Source organism: Acanthaster planci, linkage group LG19, assembly GCF_054643075.1.
Source record: "Acanthaster planci isolate LZ-2023a linkage group LG19, COTS_SCS, whole genome shotgun sequence".
Lineage (NCBI taxonomy): Eukaryota > Metazoa > Echinodermata > Asteroidea > Valvatida > Acanthasteridae > Acanthaster > Acanthaster planci.
The window spans coordinates 8,803,783-8,821,112 of NC_141795.1; the positions used below are offsets into that span (position 1 = coordinate 8,803,783).

At 42.2% G+C, this 17,330-nt stretch overlaps 1 protein-coding gene and 1 long non-coding RNA gene across 6 annotated transcripts in view; one reads left to right on the forward strand and one right to left on the reverse strand.

The window, feature by feature from the left end:
- The first annotated feature begins 110 nt into the window (after positions 1–110).
- Positions 111–17,014, forward strand: LOC110990149 (sodium/hydrogen exchanger 9B2-like). Of its 3 annotated transcripts, XM_022255007.2 has the most exons (12): positions 111–243; positions 3,847–4,548; positions 5,358–5,628; positions 6,337–6,512; positions 8,684–8,776; positions 9,606–9,718; positions 10,065–10,214; positions 10,760–10,868; positions 11,660–11,796; positions 12,172–12,249; positions 13,080–13,328; positions 13,559–17,014. In XM_022255007.2, the coding sequence occupies exons 2-11, from the start codon at positions 3,915–3,917 to the stop codon at positions 13,314–13,316; spliced, it is 1,998 nt and encodes a 665-aa protein (XP_022110699.2). In that variant the 5' UTR covers positions 111–243; positions 3,847–3,914; the 3' UTR covers positions 13,317–13,328; positions 13,559–17,014. The 3 variants fall into 3 exon arrangements, with proteins under 3 accessions (XP_022110699.2, XP_022110696.2, XP_022110697.2); XM_022255004.2 differs by having other exon boundaries at positions 13,080–17,014; XM_022255005.2 differs by lacking the exon at positions 111–243 and adding an exon at positions 270–408 and having other exon boundaries at positions 13,080–17,014.
- LOC110990151 (uncharacterized) overlaps positions 4,388–17,330 on the reverse strand; it is a 28,815-nt gene continuing 15,872 nt past the window's right edge. The window contains exons 2-4 of one of the 3 annotated variants that reach the window (XR_015428405.1): positions 11,716–11,813; positions 10,061–10,230; positions 4,407–4,500 (exon numbers count right to left, since the gene is read on the reverse strand). This is a non-coding gene — a long non-coding RNA (uncharacterized LOC110990151). Of the gene's footprint in view, positions 4,501–9,680; positions 9,902–10,060; positions 10,231–11,715; positions 11,814–17,330 lie in introns of those variants that run through there. The other 2 variants (XR_015428404.1, XR_002599772.2) reach the window with 2 other exon arrangements.

Sequence of the window (17,330 nt, forward strand, 5' to 3'; positions counted from 1 at the left end):
GGAAAAGAACACGTAAAGGTTTTTATTTTCTTTGTTAATTCCTGATCGGTTTGAGTTTTCGAGAGGGCGCTACCGCGATTACATCATTGCCAAGAGGGCTCGAATTAAAAAAAATAATCAAAAGAGGGCGCTATTTCAAAAGCGTGAATCTGGGAGACGTACTATCAGGGATAAAGAAATCAATGAAATTCAAGTCAACTTCACAAGTTCAACAGACACGACTGCGTCTACCGATTGCTGACGGTCTGTTCTTTTACCGTTTCGTGATTTTTTTTATGTTGGCTTTATATTAAATTTTATTGCTAATGTTCTTCATGGTTGTTCACATGACGTGGCCCAGGCATACGCTGGCGGCATTAATGACGAAAGCGCCGAGGCCTCCAAACGTCCAAGGCAGTCGCGTTGCGGGTGAATAACCATCACAATTTTTACATTGTATAGCCCCACAAAGTAGTTGATACTAAAATAAAGCTGAATAATGTGCCTAGTGCTTAAAGGCCCTAACTTATCGATTGAACGAATTTATGTATCCGAAATAACCACTCCAAATCCATAATTTAAGCAGCGTGTTATTTAACAGGCCTCGAAATAGTAGTAGCCCAGCGTACAAATTCCAGTGCAGTGGGCATCCTAAACTTTGTTCCTTGGTTGCCCGGTGGGCTAATGAAAAATTCAGAATAAGCCTACCTGTTAAAACTTAGATCAAAATAAATATATGTATTCAATATAAATTAATATATAAATATCAGAAAGTAAGCAAAAAGTGGCATTTTTTGCCTAACGTAAGCAACCCAAATGAGAGGAAAGATGGAGCAAAAAGGTGATTTTGTTCCCGACTCCATTATCAGTGACTCAAGCGATGTTTAACTAACATGCATGCCTCTTTATTTATACCATCAGCCTTTTATTTTCCGAAATGTCAAATTCTTTATTAGTGAGCTGATAATAAATTTTGAGCTGATAATAAATTTTGGGTTTTAAATTTTTATATACGGGCTAGTAAAATATCCAGTTAACTGCCCGACATATATGACACCACTGTATACTGAGTGTTTGCCCCCGAAGATTTGTGAAAAAAAAACCACAAGCGTACTAGGGTGGGACTTGAACCCACAACTTCCTGCTTACTAGTGCAGACGTTTTAACCACTAAACCACCAAGCTTGCCTTCAGGGGCAAACACTGAGTTTACAGTGTTATAACACTATCTGACTTGAACCAGGCAGCCGACACCGGTAAGCTCGGTGGTCGAGTGGTTAAGACATCCGCACTAGTAGACAGGAAGTCGGGGGTTCAAGTCCCACCCGAATATACTTGTGGTTTTTTTCACAAGCCTTTGGGGGAAGACACTGAGTATACAGTGTTATAATACACGTTGGGCGGGGCAAAAAAAAAATCCAAAATTAATTTACTTCCCCCTGGCACAAATCCATCCTTGGAAATAAATTAGTTGTTGTTTTTGCAGGTAGATTTTCAGGATTGAATTAAACTCTTTTAAAAGATTGTTTCCTGCTTCCTGAATTTTGTTTGAATGCCGCTGCTCTTGTGCAACGGAGTCAAGTTTCAGCAGAGTTGTCTCCTGAAGCTGTTGCTCAACGATTTGCCGTGCCATCGTTGCTTGGCGCTCCTTCTTGCACGGTGTGACGTAATTGTTTTGGCTAGTTTCTGCATCTTTCGCTGGCGACACTGCTGACGAGGAGGGAGTTGAGGATTTCGATGGTGGTTCTGGACAACTGTGGCAACAGCTGTGGAGACCGGTGGCGACATACGAGAAACCAGTGATTCAGGATTAACTGCTGGATCCCCAAAAATGACATCGTCCACTGGATCAAGCAACTCCCATTCTCCTTTCCCTCATCCTGTCTTTGTCTTGTCACATATGGCTATGTATCTAGAACAAGATAATGATAATCACATGAAAATTATTTTTTTTACTAAAGTGAAAAAAAAGTTAAGGGTACGAAAAGGCTAGACTAAAATTACCCTGAGGTAAGTATTGGAAAAGTGTCACATCTCAAAAAGAAATACAGTACGATATATGTAAGCGAACAATACAGGCCGTGCAATGCCAGCAGGGCCTGCTGACGATAGATTTTTGTACCTGTGCTTCAGATTTCTCCACTGTTCATCAGACTGGGTGCCTGTCATATCTGGAAAGCCCTTGTCAGCCATCCTTTCTGCCACCATATCCCATGCAGTCTTCTTATGAATGCTGTTGCTTTCAAACTTATCTTTGAGACACTGGAAGCAGTCTATCTGTGCCAGCAAAGAGGGTGTTGTCCACTGGAAGCCTATGTTATTTGTGACAATATACCATATAGTACCGTAGTAAAAAGTGGTCCGACGTTGACCAAATTGATTTTCAAGATCTGTTCATTTTTTTGTCCCATTTGAAAACACCATTACCTTCTTAACACCAAGGCATTATGATGTTAGTAATAATTTAGACTAGACCCTGCACATCTGTTCTCATTAAATAGGCCCTAATTGTTGTAGCAAACGTTCACTATGTAGTCCTATGTATGATATTGATGTATTGGGGATTTCTTTTTGTTGGTTAACATGAAAATGTGCCCAACCTGTACAAAATAAACCAGAAAAAAAAAGCATTTGCTGCTTGGTGACATGTTTTTACTGCCCCTCATGACCGACATGAGTAAGACATGTGAAAGTTGAAGGATAATTTCACTGCTGTGTTTGTACGCATCAGAATGGAAAGAAGCTACAAATGTACAAGGTCTTGTTCCCAGTGTACTAGTGTGCATCACTAATCCAACTCGTGGCCCATTCTTTGAGGCGACTCTGCCCGGTGCCACCATGCATGCCGCATTGCTGTCACAGCTTTTCACTGTGCACATCCAGTAGGGGTGGCCAATGCGCTGTCCACCGGTCCTGTGCGTGCTGCATCACTGGGTCCCTGTGCACATCATGCCCGGCAAGTCGAGGTCATAACGTAACACATGTAACTTTGCCCAAACACATCGAGTGGTAATCTTGTTAAATGCCCCGCACTCCGTCTTGTTCATGCCCTGCTCGGTCGAGTTGTAATAGATGACTTGGTAAATGGTCGAGTTGTCCCGCCAATGGAGTTGTCTCAGTGGTTGAGTAGTGGGATCGAGTTGTCGGACAGCCCTAATGCAGCCACTGTAGAATTCAGTTACTTCCAGAACTGTAACTTGTATAAGGTTTGTAAAAACCTTACACTTCTTGAAGTAGGATTAAGTGGGAATTGAAAATTCCAATGGTTGCTTAAGGTTCACCTACTTTTGAACAAAAGATAAATTTCCCATGCAAGTGGGAAACCTTCCTATCCAGTACCAACACTCGTAGTGGTAAGGTACAAACGGTAGCTTGGCATTATGTCAACTCAGAACTTCATTAACTTGGCACCTCACCAACTTGGTACCCAGTCAGGTCAGCAGGTACTGCATGTGCAACTCTTGCCATTATTTCTGGGACATTCTACCAAAACAAAAAAATTAACTGAATACAATATATACAATTGGTACAAATTAGGCCTATAATCAATTGAAACAAGACTGTAAGTCTGTGAAAAAGAAAATGTTAGCACGTGCATACTACAACCGTGCAACGGTTCCTCGATTGCTTTGTAAAGCACATGCATGGATGAACGACCACATATTTCCATGTACTCTGTACCTGAAAGCTTGCATGTGTTCTTGGCAACAGCAACAATAGGTGAACGGCACGTGATGGAAAAACGGTCTCATGAGAATTTGGCTCTCAATTTTTTAAAATTTGTTTGACATATGGTACTTTTAAGTCACTTTTTACAGGTTCCTCAAACTTACAACTGTTTTTTCCATGTTCTGCTTTGAACCCAAAGGGCCCATGTGGATTTCTTGAGGCAAAGAGAAAATCTTGAAGAAAACATTGTAATACTACTAGGCAGATATGGGAGGAAACATTGTCTCGACATCCTACAAGACAGGGAACACCACAGACCTGGAGGTGGCAAAGCCTGAGGACTATTCCACCTTCCAGGATGAGAAGAGCCAATACGCAAGCCCCAATAGCACTACAATGAATAGTACACCGGATACGAGCATTCCCTTAGAAGGGGGTGGAGATGATACCTTGGCCGACGGTGAGGAGGAGGAAAGTGCACCGTGGCACGGCTTGCCGATGGGTGTAGACGAGCACGGTAGCTTTGCCGTCATCAACACCGACGTCCCGATGAACCACGTTCAGATGAGCTATCCTGAAGACAGGGAGCCCCAGTGTTGCTTGGGGTTGAGGGACCGATGCAAGATGGCCTGTCGGCCGTGTCTGACCAAACACAATCAGCTTCCCCCGGACCCGTCCCGCCGTGCCCGGCTCAAGTTTGCCGTCCTGTGCCCGCCTCACGGCCTCGTGGCCAAGGTCGTCCTGAATGTCACAATCGTGGTGCTGCTGTGGGCGGTACTGTGGTCCATCACCGGGGCTGAGGCCTTGCCCGGTGGGAACCTTTTTGCCATCTATGTTCTTGTGGTCGTGGCAGCTCTTGGAGGAAAACTCATTGAGTTAGTTCACTTGCCGGCCTTGCTAGGTGAGTTTAAGGCTTGATAAGTCACTGTTCTTGTAACATTCCAAACATGAATTAATGGGTTTTCCCTTACACCAACATTTCTACATAACACAGCGCTCGACATTGTCCGAGAGCTTGTAGAAAAATACTCAGTTGGGACTGGAACCCACTACCTCCTGGTCACAAATGCAGACGTCTTGGGTTCGATTCCCAAGTATGCTGGTGAATGTTTTCACAAGCTCTTCGACTACTCTGAGCAAACAGTATTATGAATATGCACAGTGTAAGGGCAATACCATAATTAACATTTTCCCCAATGCAAGTACATCTTTGGAAATTCTTAACGTGGAAAAGTAAAACGTTCTTGTTCATGTAAATCAGCGTTCCCCAAGCTACAGGTACAGAACTAGCTTGGCGACGGACCAAGTTTACTTGTTTCCCCTCCATGTTTAAAAAGTAGCCCAGCAGGCTTTAAAATCAAGTCACCAAGTTTGAGATTTCGGATGTTACAATTCTGGAACATTTCATCTCACACAACATTATCCTGAACAAAAAACGCTGTTTACATGTACAAATGTTTAAAGTTGCAACCACTGTTTACGACAGCCAAATTCCTCTAAAATGCTCAGGAAAACACGAGCCCTGAACTCATTTGGGGGGGCGTGAAACCCACGAATAGGCTTTATTCCTTCTTTCTGGTTCCAGTGTTTGTGTCAATTCCCACTGAGTTTACAATTTAGAACTTCGCGAACACTGCAAAGTCTGAATAACAGAGTACAAAGAGTTTGACGGAAGTCATCCATCTCACATCCTTATACTTTCCCATTCAGGCATGCTGCTGGTGGGTTTCATGTTCAAGAACGTGCCAGGCATCCAGATTGCGGACGACATCCACCCCGGCTGGGCCTCGGCACTCCGCAACATCGCCCTGGTGGTGATCCTGGTCAAGGCGGGGCTGGGCATTGACGCGGCGGCCCTGCGCAGGCTCAGCGTGGTGTGTGCCCGTCTGGCCACCGTGCCGTGCGTGTCAGAGGCTGTTACCGTTGCCTTGGTGTCACGTGGTCTGCTGGGCTTCGGCTGGGATTGGGCCTTCATGCTCGGGTGAGCCCCGCTTCATTGGAAAACATGCACTCACTATTTGTAATCAGAGTTCCCCCCCCCCCGGACTAGATATGGCTCACTTTTAAAAAGCAATTACTATCCTTTCATGAGGACTCATCGCATACATGCTCATTTTTATGCACCTTTGTGTAAGACACGTTACAGCTTTTTATCGGAATATACAGTCTGCACATGAATGTCACACTTGTGATAAGCCCCAGTTGGAAAAACCTCTCATCAGCCTGTCACTTTCTCGCCCAGGAGGGAGTACTTCAAGTCAGGTGGATAGAGATTCCAATAGACGACTGATTCAGGATCTCTTAACTTTTGATAAGAGCAGTTTTCAACCTAATATGCTAAAGTCCATTAGAGTTGTCAATTATCTTCCAGCTTTGGATGTAAAGTCCTCGCATTCCGCTATTAATGTCAACTTTTTCTCTCCTTAGAAGTAAGGAATTATAACCATGAACTTGTCGTTTCTTGCCTTTTGAGTCTTACTGGACGTAGGTTCCATGGAATTTAGGAAGGATTTATGTTCTGTGAGTCTCCTGACGATTGACAGCATACTGTCTGAAACATTGAGAACCCTCCAGATCATTTGAGAACCACACATACTCACAAAAGAGATATCTAGCATGGTGATACCGCAAACCTATTTCTTATTAACTTGCCACCGTCGGCATGTAAACGTTCAAATGTCTTGTTCAGTTTTGTTATAGCAGCGGTTTCACCAGCCGTCGTGGTACCGTCGGTTCTGGAGTTACAGGAGAAAGGTTACGGCATCCGCAGGGGGGTGCCAACGCTGATTGTTGCCTCGGCGAGCTGTGAAAACGTCTTTGCAATCGCAGCATTCGGCGTCGCTCTGGGTATCGCTTTTTCATCGGGTGGGTGCAAAACACATTTTACACGTAAATGCAAAAGAAGAAATACAGTCAAGCTCTGTTTCCAGCTTGGAAGGTCCGTGCTCTTGAAAATGCATCCTTGTGTCTCAATGATCCTATTTTCAATTTTTATTCTGTTACATGTATTCTTGGGTACCATTTTTGGTTTTAGTGCTAATTATTTCCATATGCAGTAACCACTGAGCTGACTGGGTGCCAAGTTGGTGAGGTGCCAAGTTGAAACCCCTTCATACCCGGAGCCGTCCACAGCCGCGGCTTTGTGTGAGGATTAGTGCTTACCACACTTACATTGTATTCATCATGCAGCTGCAGTTTCAATGTGGGCCTGCCGCTGGACAGGGCATTGCATACTGGGCATACCACAGCCCAGCAGTCACGGTCAAAGAATCCTGGTGTTATTTTGTCCACAAACGCACGCTAGGATTTGAAATATTCTACTCTTTTAAATTTCATTTTTTTGTATAGGGATTCATTATTGTCTAGGTCGCAGCACATACATGTAGTAATGCGCCAGTGATCAATCCTCTCTCAAAGATGTTTTCAATTAGCAAATTTTGGTTTCACCATCTGATCAGAAAACCTATAAACTAAACATTGTCTTGCCTGACTTACTTCACAACAACAGTGCCCTCAGTTGTCTGGAAAGGCATGGACAATTTTCAGTGGTTAAACAAGTGGGCTTTTCAATACACTTAAATCTGAAAGGAATGTGAAATACTGATAGCCTTCATACAAAGGAATATAAAGTTCCACAAAAAGTGTGAAAAAAAATTCATCACCTGGACCATTTAACTTTCTGCAGCATCACTTTAAAATAAATCTCAAAATGATTGGCCTTGTTGAGGGATATCCAACAGCACTCATTCACAACACCCTCTAAAAGACATCAGTATGTGCTAGCGAGTTCTCAACCTGTTATAGAGCAGGGTCATAGAGCAACATCCTTTGGAAAACTACTATTTATCAAAGTTCATCTGAAAACGTTCATAATCATATATCCTAGATAGGCATTCCTGGACAAAGCAAGATCACAGCTTGTGTGGTCTGGTTGTCTGCTGTCCGATGATGACTGGAGTTTAAGCTTGTTGAGCATTTAGAATCACAAAATCTTCACAAAAGAGACTTTTGGTCATAATACTGTTTGCCCTTTTCCATCATTCAAACATCTCCAATCTGACAAACAACTAACCCAACAAACAAACAAAACCAGTTGGATCCCTCTGGAAAACCAACATTGCTCAGTATGGACTGACCACAACTTTGATCAACCCATATTGGATCGGAATGAGTTGCCACATTATGTCACAAGATTGCCCCACCAGGCATTTGGGCAGTAGTCCACAGAGGCAGATATGAAGCCAAAAATCAGTTCACAATGGCTGTGAGAAGTATTCAAGTAACTTTATGTTGACCATCTACTCGAACTAAGACCACACTGGCAAAGTTTTTGACAGTTGCCTGCTGAAGACCATGCCAGAAACATTTTTAATAGACACTAGTTAAAGATCACACTAGAAAACGTGTTGACAGTCTCTAGTCAAAGACCAAACTCGAAAATGTTTTGACAGTTGTTAGTCAAAAAGCACACTAGAAAACTTTGTGACAGTTGCTTGGCAAAGACCACACTAGAAAATTTTTGACAGTTGCTAGCCAAAGACAACACTAGGAAATTTTTGACAGTTGCTAGCCAAAGACTACACTAGAAAACTTTTTGACAGTCGCTAGCCAAAGATCACACTAGAAAATTTCTGACAGTCGCTAGTCAAAGACTACACTAGAAAACTTTGTGACAGTTGCTAGCCAAAGACAACACTAGGAAATTTTTGACAGTTGCTAGCCAAAGACTACACTAGAAAACTTTTTGACAGTCGCTAGCCAAAGATCACACTAGAAAATTTCTGACAGTCGCTAGTCAAAGACTACACTAGAAAACGGTTTGACAGTTGCTAGCCAAAGACCACACTAGGAAATTTTTGACAGTTGCTAGCCAAAGACTACACTAGAAAACTTTTTGACGGTCGCTAGCCAAAGACCACACTAGAAAAGATTTTGACAGTCGCTAGCCAATGACTACACTAGAAAACATTTTGACAGTTGTTAGCGAAAGCCCGCTCATTACTCAGTTCTTTATCTTGTTTTGCTTATTGTCACAGACAACACTGGTGTCAGTGACCAACAAATGAACACAAGCTACAGCAACATCACAGAACAACCCTTTTTGAGTACGTCGGATAGCTCCAGTGATGGTAAGTGTAAAGAGGCTACGCCGAAGACCTGAATTGCCCAGGTGGTTTTGGCCAAAGTTACATCATTAGATGTAATCACATGGTTCTTCTTCCATAGAAATGTCTTAAAAAATGTTGTTGCATATGATTTTTTTTAGGTGTGTGGCAAGGAAATGATCTCACTGATATTTGATGTTATGCAGCAAAGGGCTAATTCACGTGATGACTATAATTAACTGTAGTTTGACCAATGTCGTTCAAATGACGGGTGGTTGGACCAACCAGTCGATCATTTGGAGCCAGGCCTTTGGGATGGCAGCACCGGTGGTTACCAATACCTGATTTATTTACTGTTATGGAGGGAACCATTCATGCATAAATCATTGTTTGGTTGTATGAGATATCATTAACCATGAACGCTGTGTGAGTTATAGCCAGCAGCGAATGTGAGTGATGATGAGTTTTGAGAGAGCAATTCAACTGTGGTAATTTTATTATGGCTGTACTGTGCATTGTTAAACAAATTAACTAGTCTTTAAACTGTAGTTTGCCCTGGACTTGCCTGAAGTAGATGAAATTGAGCCATTCTGAGGAAGAATGGCATGACTGAGAGTCATGTGACATTGATCCAGATGATCTTTGTCTTAGGAAAGATGTTAGTTATCAAAATCAAGGAAGACATATGTGATCAATATTTTGTGTCCTCCAAGAAACAATTTGTCCTCTGAAAACTCACCTAGCTCAGACAATGCTAAATCAAATGTATTTGTGAAAATTGGTCTTTCCATAAAACTTCAACATACAAAGCAATCATTCCCGTGAGATATTGTTTTTCTTAATCTACGTGTAGATGTTGGCGACTTGGTGTTCGATATATTTAGAGCTCCGATTGAGTTGCTGATGGGCGTGGCTTTTGGTTGTGTGGGCGGTATTTTCCTATGGTACATCCCAAACAAAAACCAGGTAATTATAACTGTCTTTATATTGGTATTCTGTAATAATCAGAACAGGGTTGGTAACTAGTCTTGGCATGGTAGTGTTCAGAAGAATAATGACATAAAAAACTGTGGACCTAAGATTGAATCCTGATTCATTTCGGTGAGGCTAAGAGTTGGTCTGTGCTGCTGAACAAATGATGTCTTTGTACTGCAGGAACAAAGTGGACAAGGGTAGAATAGGTCATGAATGTGAAAGAGATATGCTCCTTTATATGGAAGCTTTGCAAGATGTGTTCAAAGACAGTGACAAAGGTCAGTTTTTAGCCCTGTAACTATGGCAAGGTTTGTCTTTAAATTGAAATCGTACCCAGAAATCTCTGACGTGGAAGCGTGCTCTGCTCGTCTGCGGCGGAGGACTGTTCTCCGTGTTTGGATTTGCTCAAGCTGGCTTCACCGGCGCGGGGGCCATGGGATGTCTCATTCTGCCTTTTGTAGCTGCTCAGGGGTGGGGCAGAGCCAAGGTAATTGTCACTGCATCTGTTGCAGGTGATATTTGGCGTAATAGTGTTGAAGGAAACGAAAGGTCTCAGAACCCCCAAAAGCTGACGTGAGTGGTCATTTAGCATGATGTGTAGGACGGAGGACTTACAGTCCTTACTCACATCCTGGATATTTGTACAAGAGTTAATTCTTTGGGTAATGAAGCATTAAGTTAAACCATCCTGCTTAGGGACGCAAAATGAATACAAAAAATACTTAACGACATGTGAATCGTTTTGATCAGTGTTTGCCAATCTTTTAAGTCTAACTGATAAAGGTTCTCTCTCAAACATGTATCATACATGCCTAATTGTGGGACTTAGGCTGAATCCGAATCTCTTGTCTAGAGCTAGGTCTAGGTCTTCGTTCCATTGGAAATGCGTGGAGACGCATAGACGATAGACCTAGCCGTAGCTCTGGAAGCCCGTTTCCGACACGGCCTTAGTTCTTCATTTACAGGCAGTGTTGGTCAAGACAGCATTGTTGGTGCTTAACAATGCATTTGTCGGCTTTCATTTTGTTCCAGGAGCCCGTCAATAAGATCGTGGGCATCATCTGGACCCTCTTTGAGCCGATCCTGTTTGGCATTATAGGCGCTGCCGTGTCAGTCGAATACTTGGATGGGAACACAGTGGGTGAGTCTTTCTCAAGAACTGAACCTATTTATTTTGTGTCAAAATGAAGGTTCTCTTCAAGACCAGACTTAAGCTAAAACTCTGCCCATACATCCGTGGTGGACTGATCATTAAATCGGTGCTAGTCATCAAAATATGTTTCATACATCAGCAAGTTTTTTTGTTGGGGGGGGGATTTTGACCTCTACAGTGAAATCTTGGATAAAAGATCCCCACCCTCTGACAGGACGGTGTTCCTGCTGTCTGAAATGAAACGTCTGGCTTATTAATATATCTTCAGACAGTCCTGACAAGATATTTGTGAGTCAACCTAACAGAAGAAGTGGAAAGTCCCTTGAGCCACTTTTGAATTAAAGCCTATGAAACAATGTCACACACTGCACTTATTAGGAATACTTATCACTGGATGCCACACTGAGTGATACATCAAAACAGAGCTTAGTTTTCTCTGAGGGCATCCATAGTTAACTCTCTGGTTCTCATTTCCAACCAACCCTTATTTTTGGTTCCCACTAAGGAAGAAGAATTTCCGACCAAGAAAACAAGGGGGCAAAATATCATAATCCCAGGAAATCCCGGCGACTTGACAATTTTGAACTCTTATTTTTCCCCGACATTTCCTCAAGGCCAGCAAAATATGACAAGCATAGAATGAACTATGGGACACCCTTGATGGATACCAAAAGAGAATAATTACAGGCATAAAGGCGTTATGACTCGTTTTTTGTCGGATCTAGCCTCGTATAACTTCAATGGCCATTGATGACCACATTTTTCCCCTCTACATCCAGGTTTTGGCATAGCCATAATGGTGATAGGTCTCATTGTGCGGACAATAGTCACTTACCTGATGGTGTGCAAAGCAGGGTTGGATTTGAAATCTAAGGTGTTTGCTGCCCTCGCTTGGCTGCCAAAGGCAACAGTGCAGGTAAGGTGCTACGCAGTCTGTGAAACACAATAGAGGGCATATTGATATTTATGCTGAAAAGAACCCTTTGAAACAGTTTGACCTGTTTGACTTTACAAAGGAAGGTTCTTTTTCATGCAAAGTCAAGGCCTATGAAGTGGGCAGGACTTACTGGTTACAAATCTAAATTGCAAAAACATACCACGTACATACAGTACACATGTACTTCAACAAATGAAAAGTAAAATTTACAAACCGTTCCCAACTCACAAGTTTGATTTAGAAAAAGCTCATGAATCATCATAAAGCGTATTTAACCAACTCCATCTCTTATCCACGTTGTTTTTCCTTATAAAATGCAAAGTTTGTAATGTACCATCGCATTATATTTCCCAGGCTGCCATTGGTCCACTGGCATTGGAGGTTGCGAAAGACAAGAATGCCGGGCCAATAGCAGAGCAGAATGGAATCAAAGTAAGTAGCCCGCTCCACACTGATCTTACAAAGAGCTCTGTCACCCACTCTTTTGTAATCTCAACGGAGGAAAATATTCAGCAATGGGATTGCAGTGACATCAGTGCATCACTGCATTGTTGAATGAGAAGTTGAACTACCTATCCAATTAGCGGCTGCGTTAGTTGGGAGCAGAGTGCAACACTTGATGGGGGGGGGACTTGGACTCTGGGAATAAACTGACAACTCAGAAGCTACGTGTACCTTTGAGAAATTTTCCAACATCTTAATTTTCGTGTAAGGAAAGGTCAAAGGAATATGTTTGATAGTGTGGTGCAGCATTTAGCAGTCACAAACCCAGACTCCCCCTCCCCCAATACAATGCTTTATGGTAGTGTTTCAAGCAGATGTACACACACTTCTTCTTGTAACAGTTGTTTTAGGCCTTAGTTGCTTCAGAATCGCAGGACCTTTGAAAACTGTCCTTCCATTAAGTGTATGCAAAACACAACCTTTTCCGGAGCTGAAGGCAATACGGTCAATTCTAATCGGTTATCTGCCCTTCCCCACATAGGCATCAAGTGTCACACTGAAAAGTCAGCATTAGCATAACAAATTATTTTTCCAGAAAGAAATTCCTCATGCACTGCCACAAATCATATTCTGAATCAATTGAATTCAAACGCATGGTCTGTGTTTATGCAGTCTAATGGATGGTAGTCAAACAGTTTGAAATCAAATTTGTACCAAATAAACAACAGCTTATGTTTGCTTATTGCCTCCCGCCCTAGCCAGTTCAAAACAGGACTAGACAAGACAAGAATTCACTCAGGAATATTCTGATTATGCAGGTTCTGACCCTTGCGGTGCTCTCCATCATTCTGACTGCTCCAATCGGCGCCATCCTGATTGCGCTCGGAGGACCCAGGCTCCTGGAGAAATCACTGACAAGGGACGACATCAGGGGGCAACGGATCCCCAAGGTCAAGGTCCTCGCTCCCGAAGGGGAGGAGTCCAGAGGGATTCAGGAAGGGGAGGCCAAGGAGGAGCCTCGAGACGGACCAGCCGAAACGTCGTCCATGCTGTAAGCACGGGGACAGGTAATCTAGGCAATATTCTTCACTCGGGAGAAATCGGCCCAAGGTTATCACTGACCTTAAAGATAACGTGAAATTTTTGTGAGGATGCAGCGTGAATACCACAACGGTCTCCATGTACAAAATTGAATACAGCCTCAATCCTCCATGACCCTCCATTATTTTGGAATGTGTTCCTCGGAGGGGTAACCACTGCCTCTGTCTTTCAAAAATCCTCTGGCCATTCCTTTCAGTTTATTCAAGGGATGCAAGTGCTCTCCTGGAGTGGCAAGGTCGATTTCCAGGATAATCTTGACCTAACTTTACACATGGCTGTGCATAAAAATCCACAAGATCCGGCGCCAGATCTCGACACAGTGCATCCTTCCAAATCAACCGCATGCTTTTGCCGTGCAGCCTCATTATTCCCCAAATCCCCGGTAAACCCCTCGCGAGATTTGGGACAGGTTAGGATTAAATTGAACAGCTCCCAATTTGGACAGCTCGTTAGATTCAACAGATGTGCCGAGTCATGCTGCTTTCATGTGTGGCTCTTATACGAGGATGTTGTTTCAAACAGCCTTGCGGATCGTCGAAAAAGAAAATCTTTCTGGGGATTGCAGTTTCCTTCCTCGAGCTCCAGAGCATGAAGATATCTTTGCAGTTAAGACGGTGCCCAGTTTAGAATTTCTAACCCAAACTGAACGTTGAAACCAGGGTTGCATCACAGCCTGTTATTTAGATGAGCGGGGAACCATTCAAGAGGGGCGTGGCCCCAGGGGTATATGTCTAGTCTTGCCCTTCCTGATCGGATTTGCAGAAGAATATGCTCCCAACATGAAATCCCCTATCCATTCCTGTGACGTTAGAGCGACAGAGATCTCAGAACTTTTGGCAGAACCTTAACCGAGACAGGGTTCATCGGAGAAATTTTTGATATATATGTGAGATCAGACGGACACAAATGTTGAGACACCTGCTTAATAGTTTCTTGGTTTTCACTCCTTTTTGGGTATTTTGGTCGAGTTTCATGAAAACGTAAGATGTGGATTTTAACGAGCTTGTAAGTCATAAGTTAAGTAATAAGTCAGTGATAAAAACCACATAGTGGTTGCAAGATAAAAGTGTAGCAATAATCCTGTGACATTGTACCCTTTGTACAGTAGTTTTTTTAACGAGGATAATTGGTGAATATTCCTAAATGGGTTTAAAGACCTGTGGTATGTGTGTAAATTTATGGAAATCTGACTTTGTCCTCTTGTTAAATGTCTTGCCTACACTCCATTACAAAGTTCCTGAAATAGTGTGCTGAAATGATTCACACATTGAATCTCCTTTTTTTTGAGTGATGTTGCCATTTCCTAGAACCCAAATTTACAAATAGTTTATTCCTCATATTACATGTAGTACCAAAATGGCGAGATTGAGATTGAGTATGCACTCTATTAGTACTAAAATGGCGAGGTTGAGATTGCGTATGCGCTGCGACAAGTGTAACGCCTATCTGTGCCAATAAGAGGTTACTTTAGTGTTGAAAAGATGGATGTTTGAACAAACTGATTTGTAGCAAGCTTCGCTGTGGTTGGAAGCATCTGAGATGAGCAGGTGCGTGTTGGCCCTTTGTAGAGCCTTAAATAACAAGCAATGACATGAAGGAGTCTTTGTCTTCCAAGCACAGCCTCATAATAACGGGCTGCTTTGTGTTCATTTGGCATTTATTTGTATTTTACTGCCATACCTATGTATTCTCACCTGTACATGGTTAAAGACCAACTCCAACGATGCTAATTTTTCTCATATTGAATCTTATTCAGAAGAGCCAAGTCTAATTAAAGTGGCACATATCAATACCTCCCTTGCAGTACACATTTTGTGTTTATAAAGCACAGTTGTTGTGTCCATTTTTCCTGCGAGTCCAGTCCGGTATTGTAAAAATGGACAGTGCTTGTGCAGCATGCATAGCACAAAGCCGCAGACGACAGCACGAACTTGAAGAACGCTCTCATTCTTCGGAAACTCTAAGAATTTCAATCCCGGTTCTTTCGCAGGATTTATACATCCACCAATGACGCTCGATTTCAGCATTGTTGTAAATCATGGAGAAAGACAACTCTCCGTGGAAAAGAGATAATGCGGCACAGTAGACCTGGCACATGGATCGATCCCTGGTACGCAGTGTACGCACATGTACACGTAGCTCCATTTCATGTACATGTGCATGTATGTTTGTAGCGGAACCAGTCATGCCACGGATACCAATGTCAATGTTTACTCTGGAATTACATCACACAAATTTCGTTTCTCAACAGTGCTGCCAGCTGTCAGATTGTGGAAATTTTTCATAAAACTCAAAGACATCGTTCAAAAGTTTAGGCAAAATTACACAAACTACAGATGCAATACAGATATGATTTGGTAATGACCATTTTATTTATTACACGCTAAATACAATCACAGTTTATTTTCAAAATTTATAAAACCATTGGAGTTGGTCTTTAAATCTCAGCCTCTCTAATGGAAAGTTCTCCTGACTTCCGTAGGGATGAAAATGGAACATTTGCTCTGCCAAATTAGCACTAAAAGTAGATTTTTTATGAACGGCAGGGATTAAAACAACTTCATTTGGTAGAGCATATCCGCATGTACAGCACGATAATGCTCCTGTAAAATACGTTTTGTTCAGTACACAAAGATTTAATGGGTGTTCAAACCGTGTGAATATCCGGGCGCATTGAACGATGATGGATGACAGTCCTTTAAATTGCAAACATTGGCTGGAATCATCGGGAGTGTGCATTTATAAAACCTGGTGAAGCATATTTTGTCATTGAGTCACAAGACTATTTTATTGGAGTTGGCTGTTAAAATTGATGCCAATTTTTTTTTTCTTTTTATTTTATATGTTCTTTTTCCATTTGCTTTTCAGCTTTTATGACAATTACCGGTATGCTTGTATAAAACTAAATGAGCTATTATTGACAAAGTTGACTTGTTTTTGAGGTTCATTTTTTAACTAAAAGGTTGTTGAAATCCCCCTCCCCTGAAAAAAAAAATCACACATTTGTAGCTCATGAATGAAATATTCACTGTAGGCCTTCCAGATACATATTCAGGCTTATCTGCTGATCAGAATTTAAGCTGGTAGGCAACTGGAAAAGGGTGATTTCTGACAAGTGTTGTACAGTCCATCAGTTGTCATTGATGCATCGTGTTCCTCTGGGGAACAAAATTACTCAAAATCTAAAGAAGGGTGCCTCAGAACCAACCCGATGAAGTTCCTGCTCAGTCAATTCTGTGCATTCTGAGAAAAAACAACATTCCAGAAGTTTGATTTCGGATCTGAAGTTGACAAGTCACGATTTGAGCTGCACCTGAATTCAGCATCTGAGACATGGTCTCACGCTCAGTCAAACACAGCCATGTGATGTCACGCAGTGAACCGAAATGCACTTCTTATGCCAGTTTTTTAAAAACGCATTTTCAGACGCATCGTTGGAAATGGATTTCTTTCATTGCTTTCTTCAAAGTGACAGCTTGCCAGAAAAAAAGTCACAGGGAGTTTGGTCCCTTATTAATTAACCATCTTTAAATCAAGTCTGCTTTTCAACAATAATTTTGTCAATTACATTTTGGATAACCGCAGATGCTGGACTATACGGTGCCTTCAATAAAACATGTACACTTGCTTGTACATATATTCTTGCTCAATACCAGAGATCCACGTGTTACACGTTACGTGTATGGCAATATAATTCACAGGCCCAGTTCAACCCACAGTACCTGTACATTTCCTGGACATAAAATCCTGTCACTGCACTTGATGTAAAAAAACAGAATTAGTCAGTCTATAAAAGACAGGAAAAGCAAATGAAACGAAAAGGGCACAGTTCCCTGCATGTAAATGTCACCCTGGACGTTCGTAGAAAAAGGCCAAGTAGGTTCAGGTGATGTATGCATTCAATTACAATTTTGAAACTGCTGTGTTGTGACCTCTAATTTTTCTATTGAAAGGGAGAAATGTTCAGC

What these genes read in the sequence shown, in the direction of transcription:
- LOC110990149 (XM_022255004.2), top strand. Translation starts at nt 3,915, where the DNA reads ATGGGAGGAAACATTGTCTCGACATCCTACAAGACAGGGAACACCACA. An exon ending in ACATCCCAAACAAAAACCAG is followed by an intron (nt 9,719 to 10,064) that starts GTAATTATAACT and finishes AATCGTACCCAG; the next exon opens with AAATCTCTGACGTGGAAGCG. An exon ending in CAGAGCAGAATGGAATCAAA is followed by an intron (nt 12,250 to 13,079) that starts GTAAGTAGCCCG and finishes CTGATTATGCAG; the next exon opens with GTTCTGACCCTTGCGGTGCT.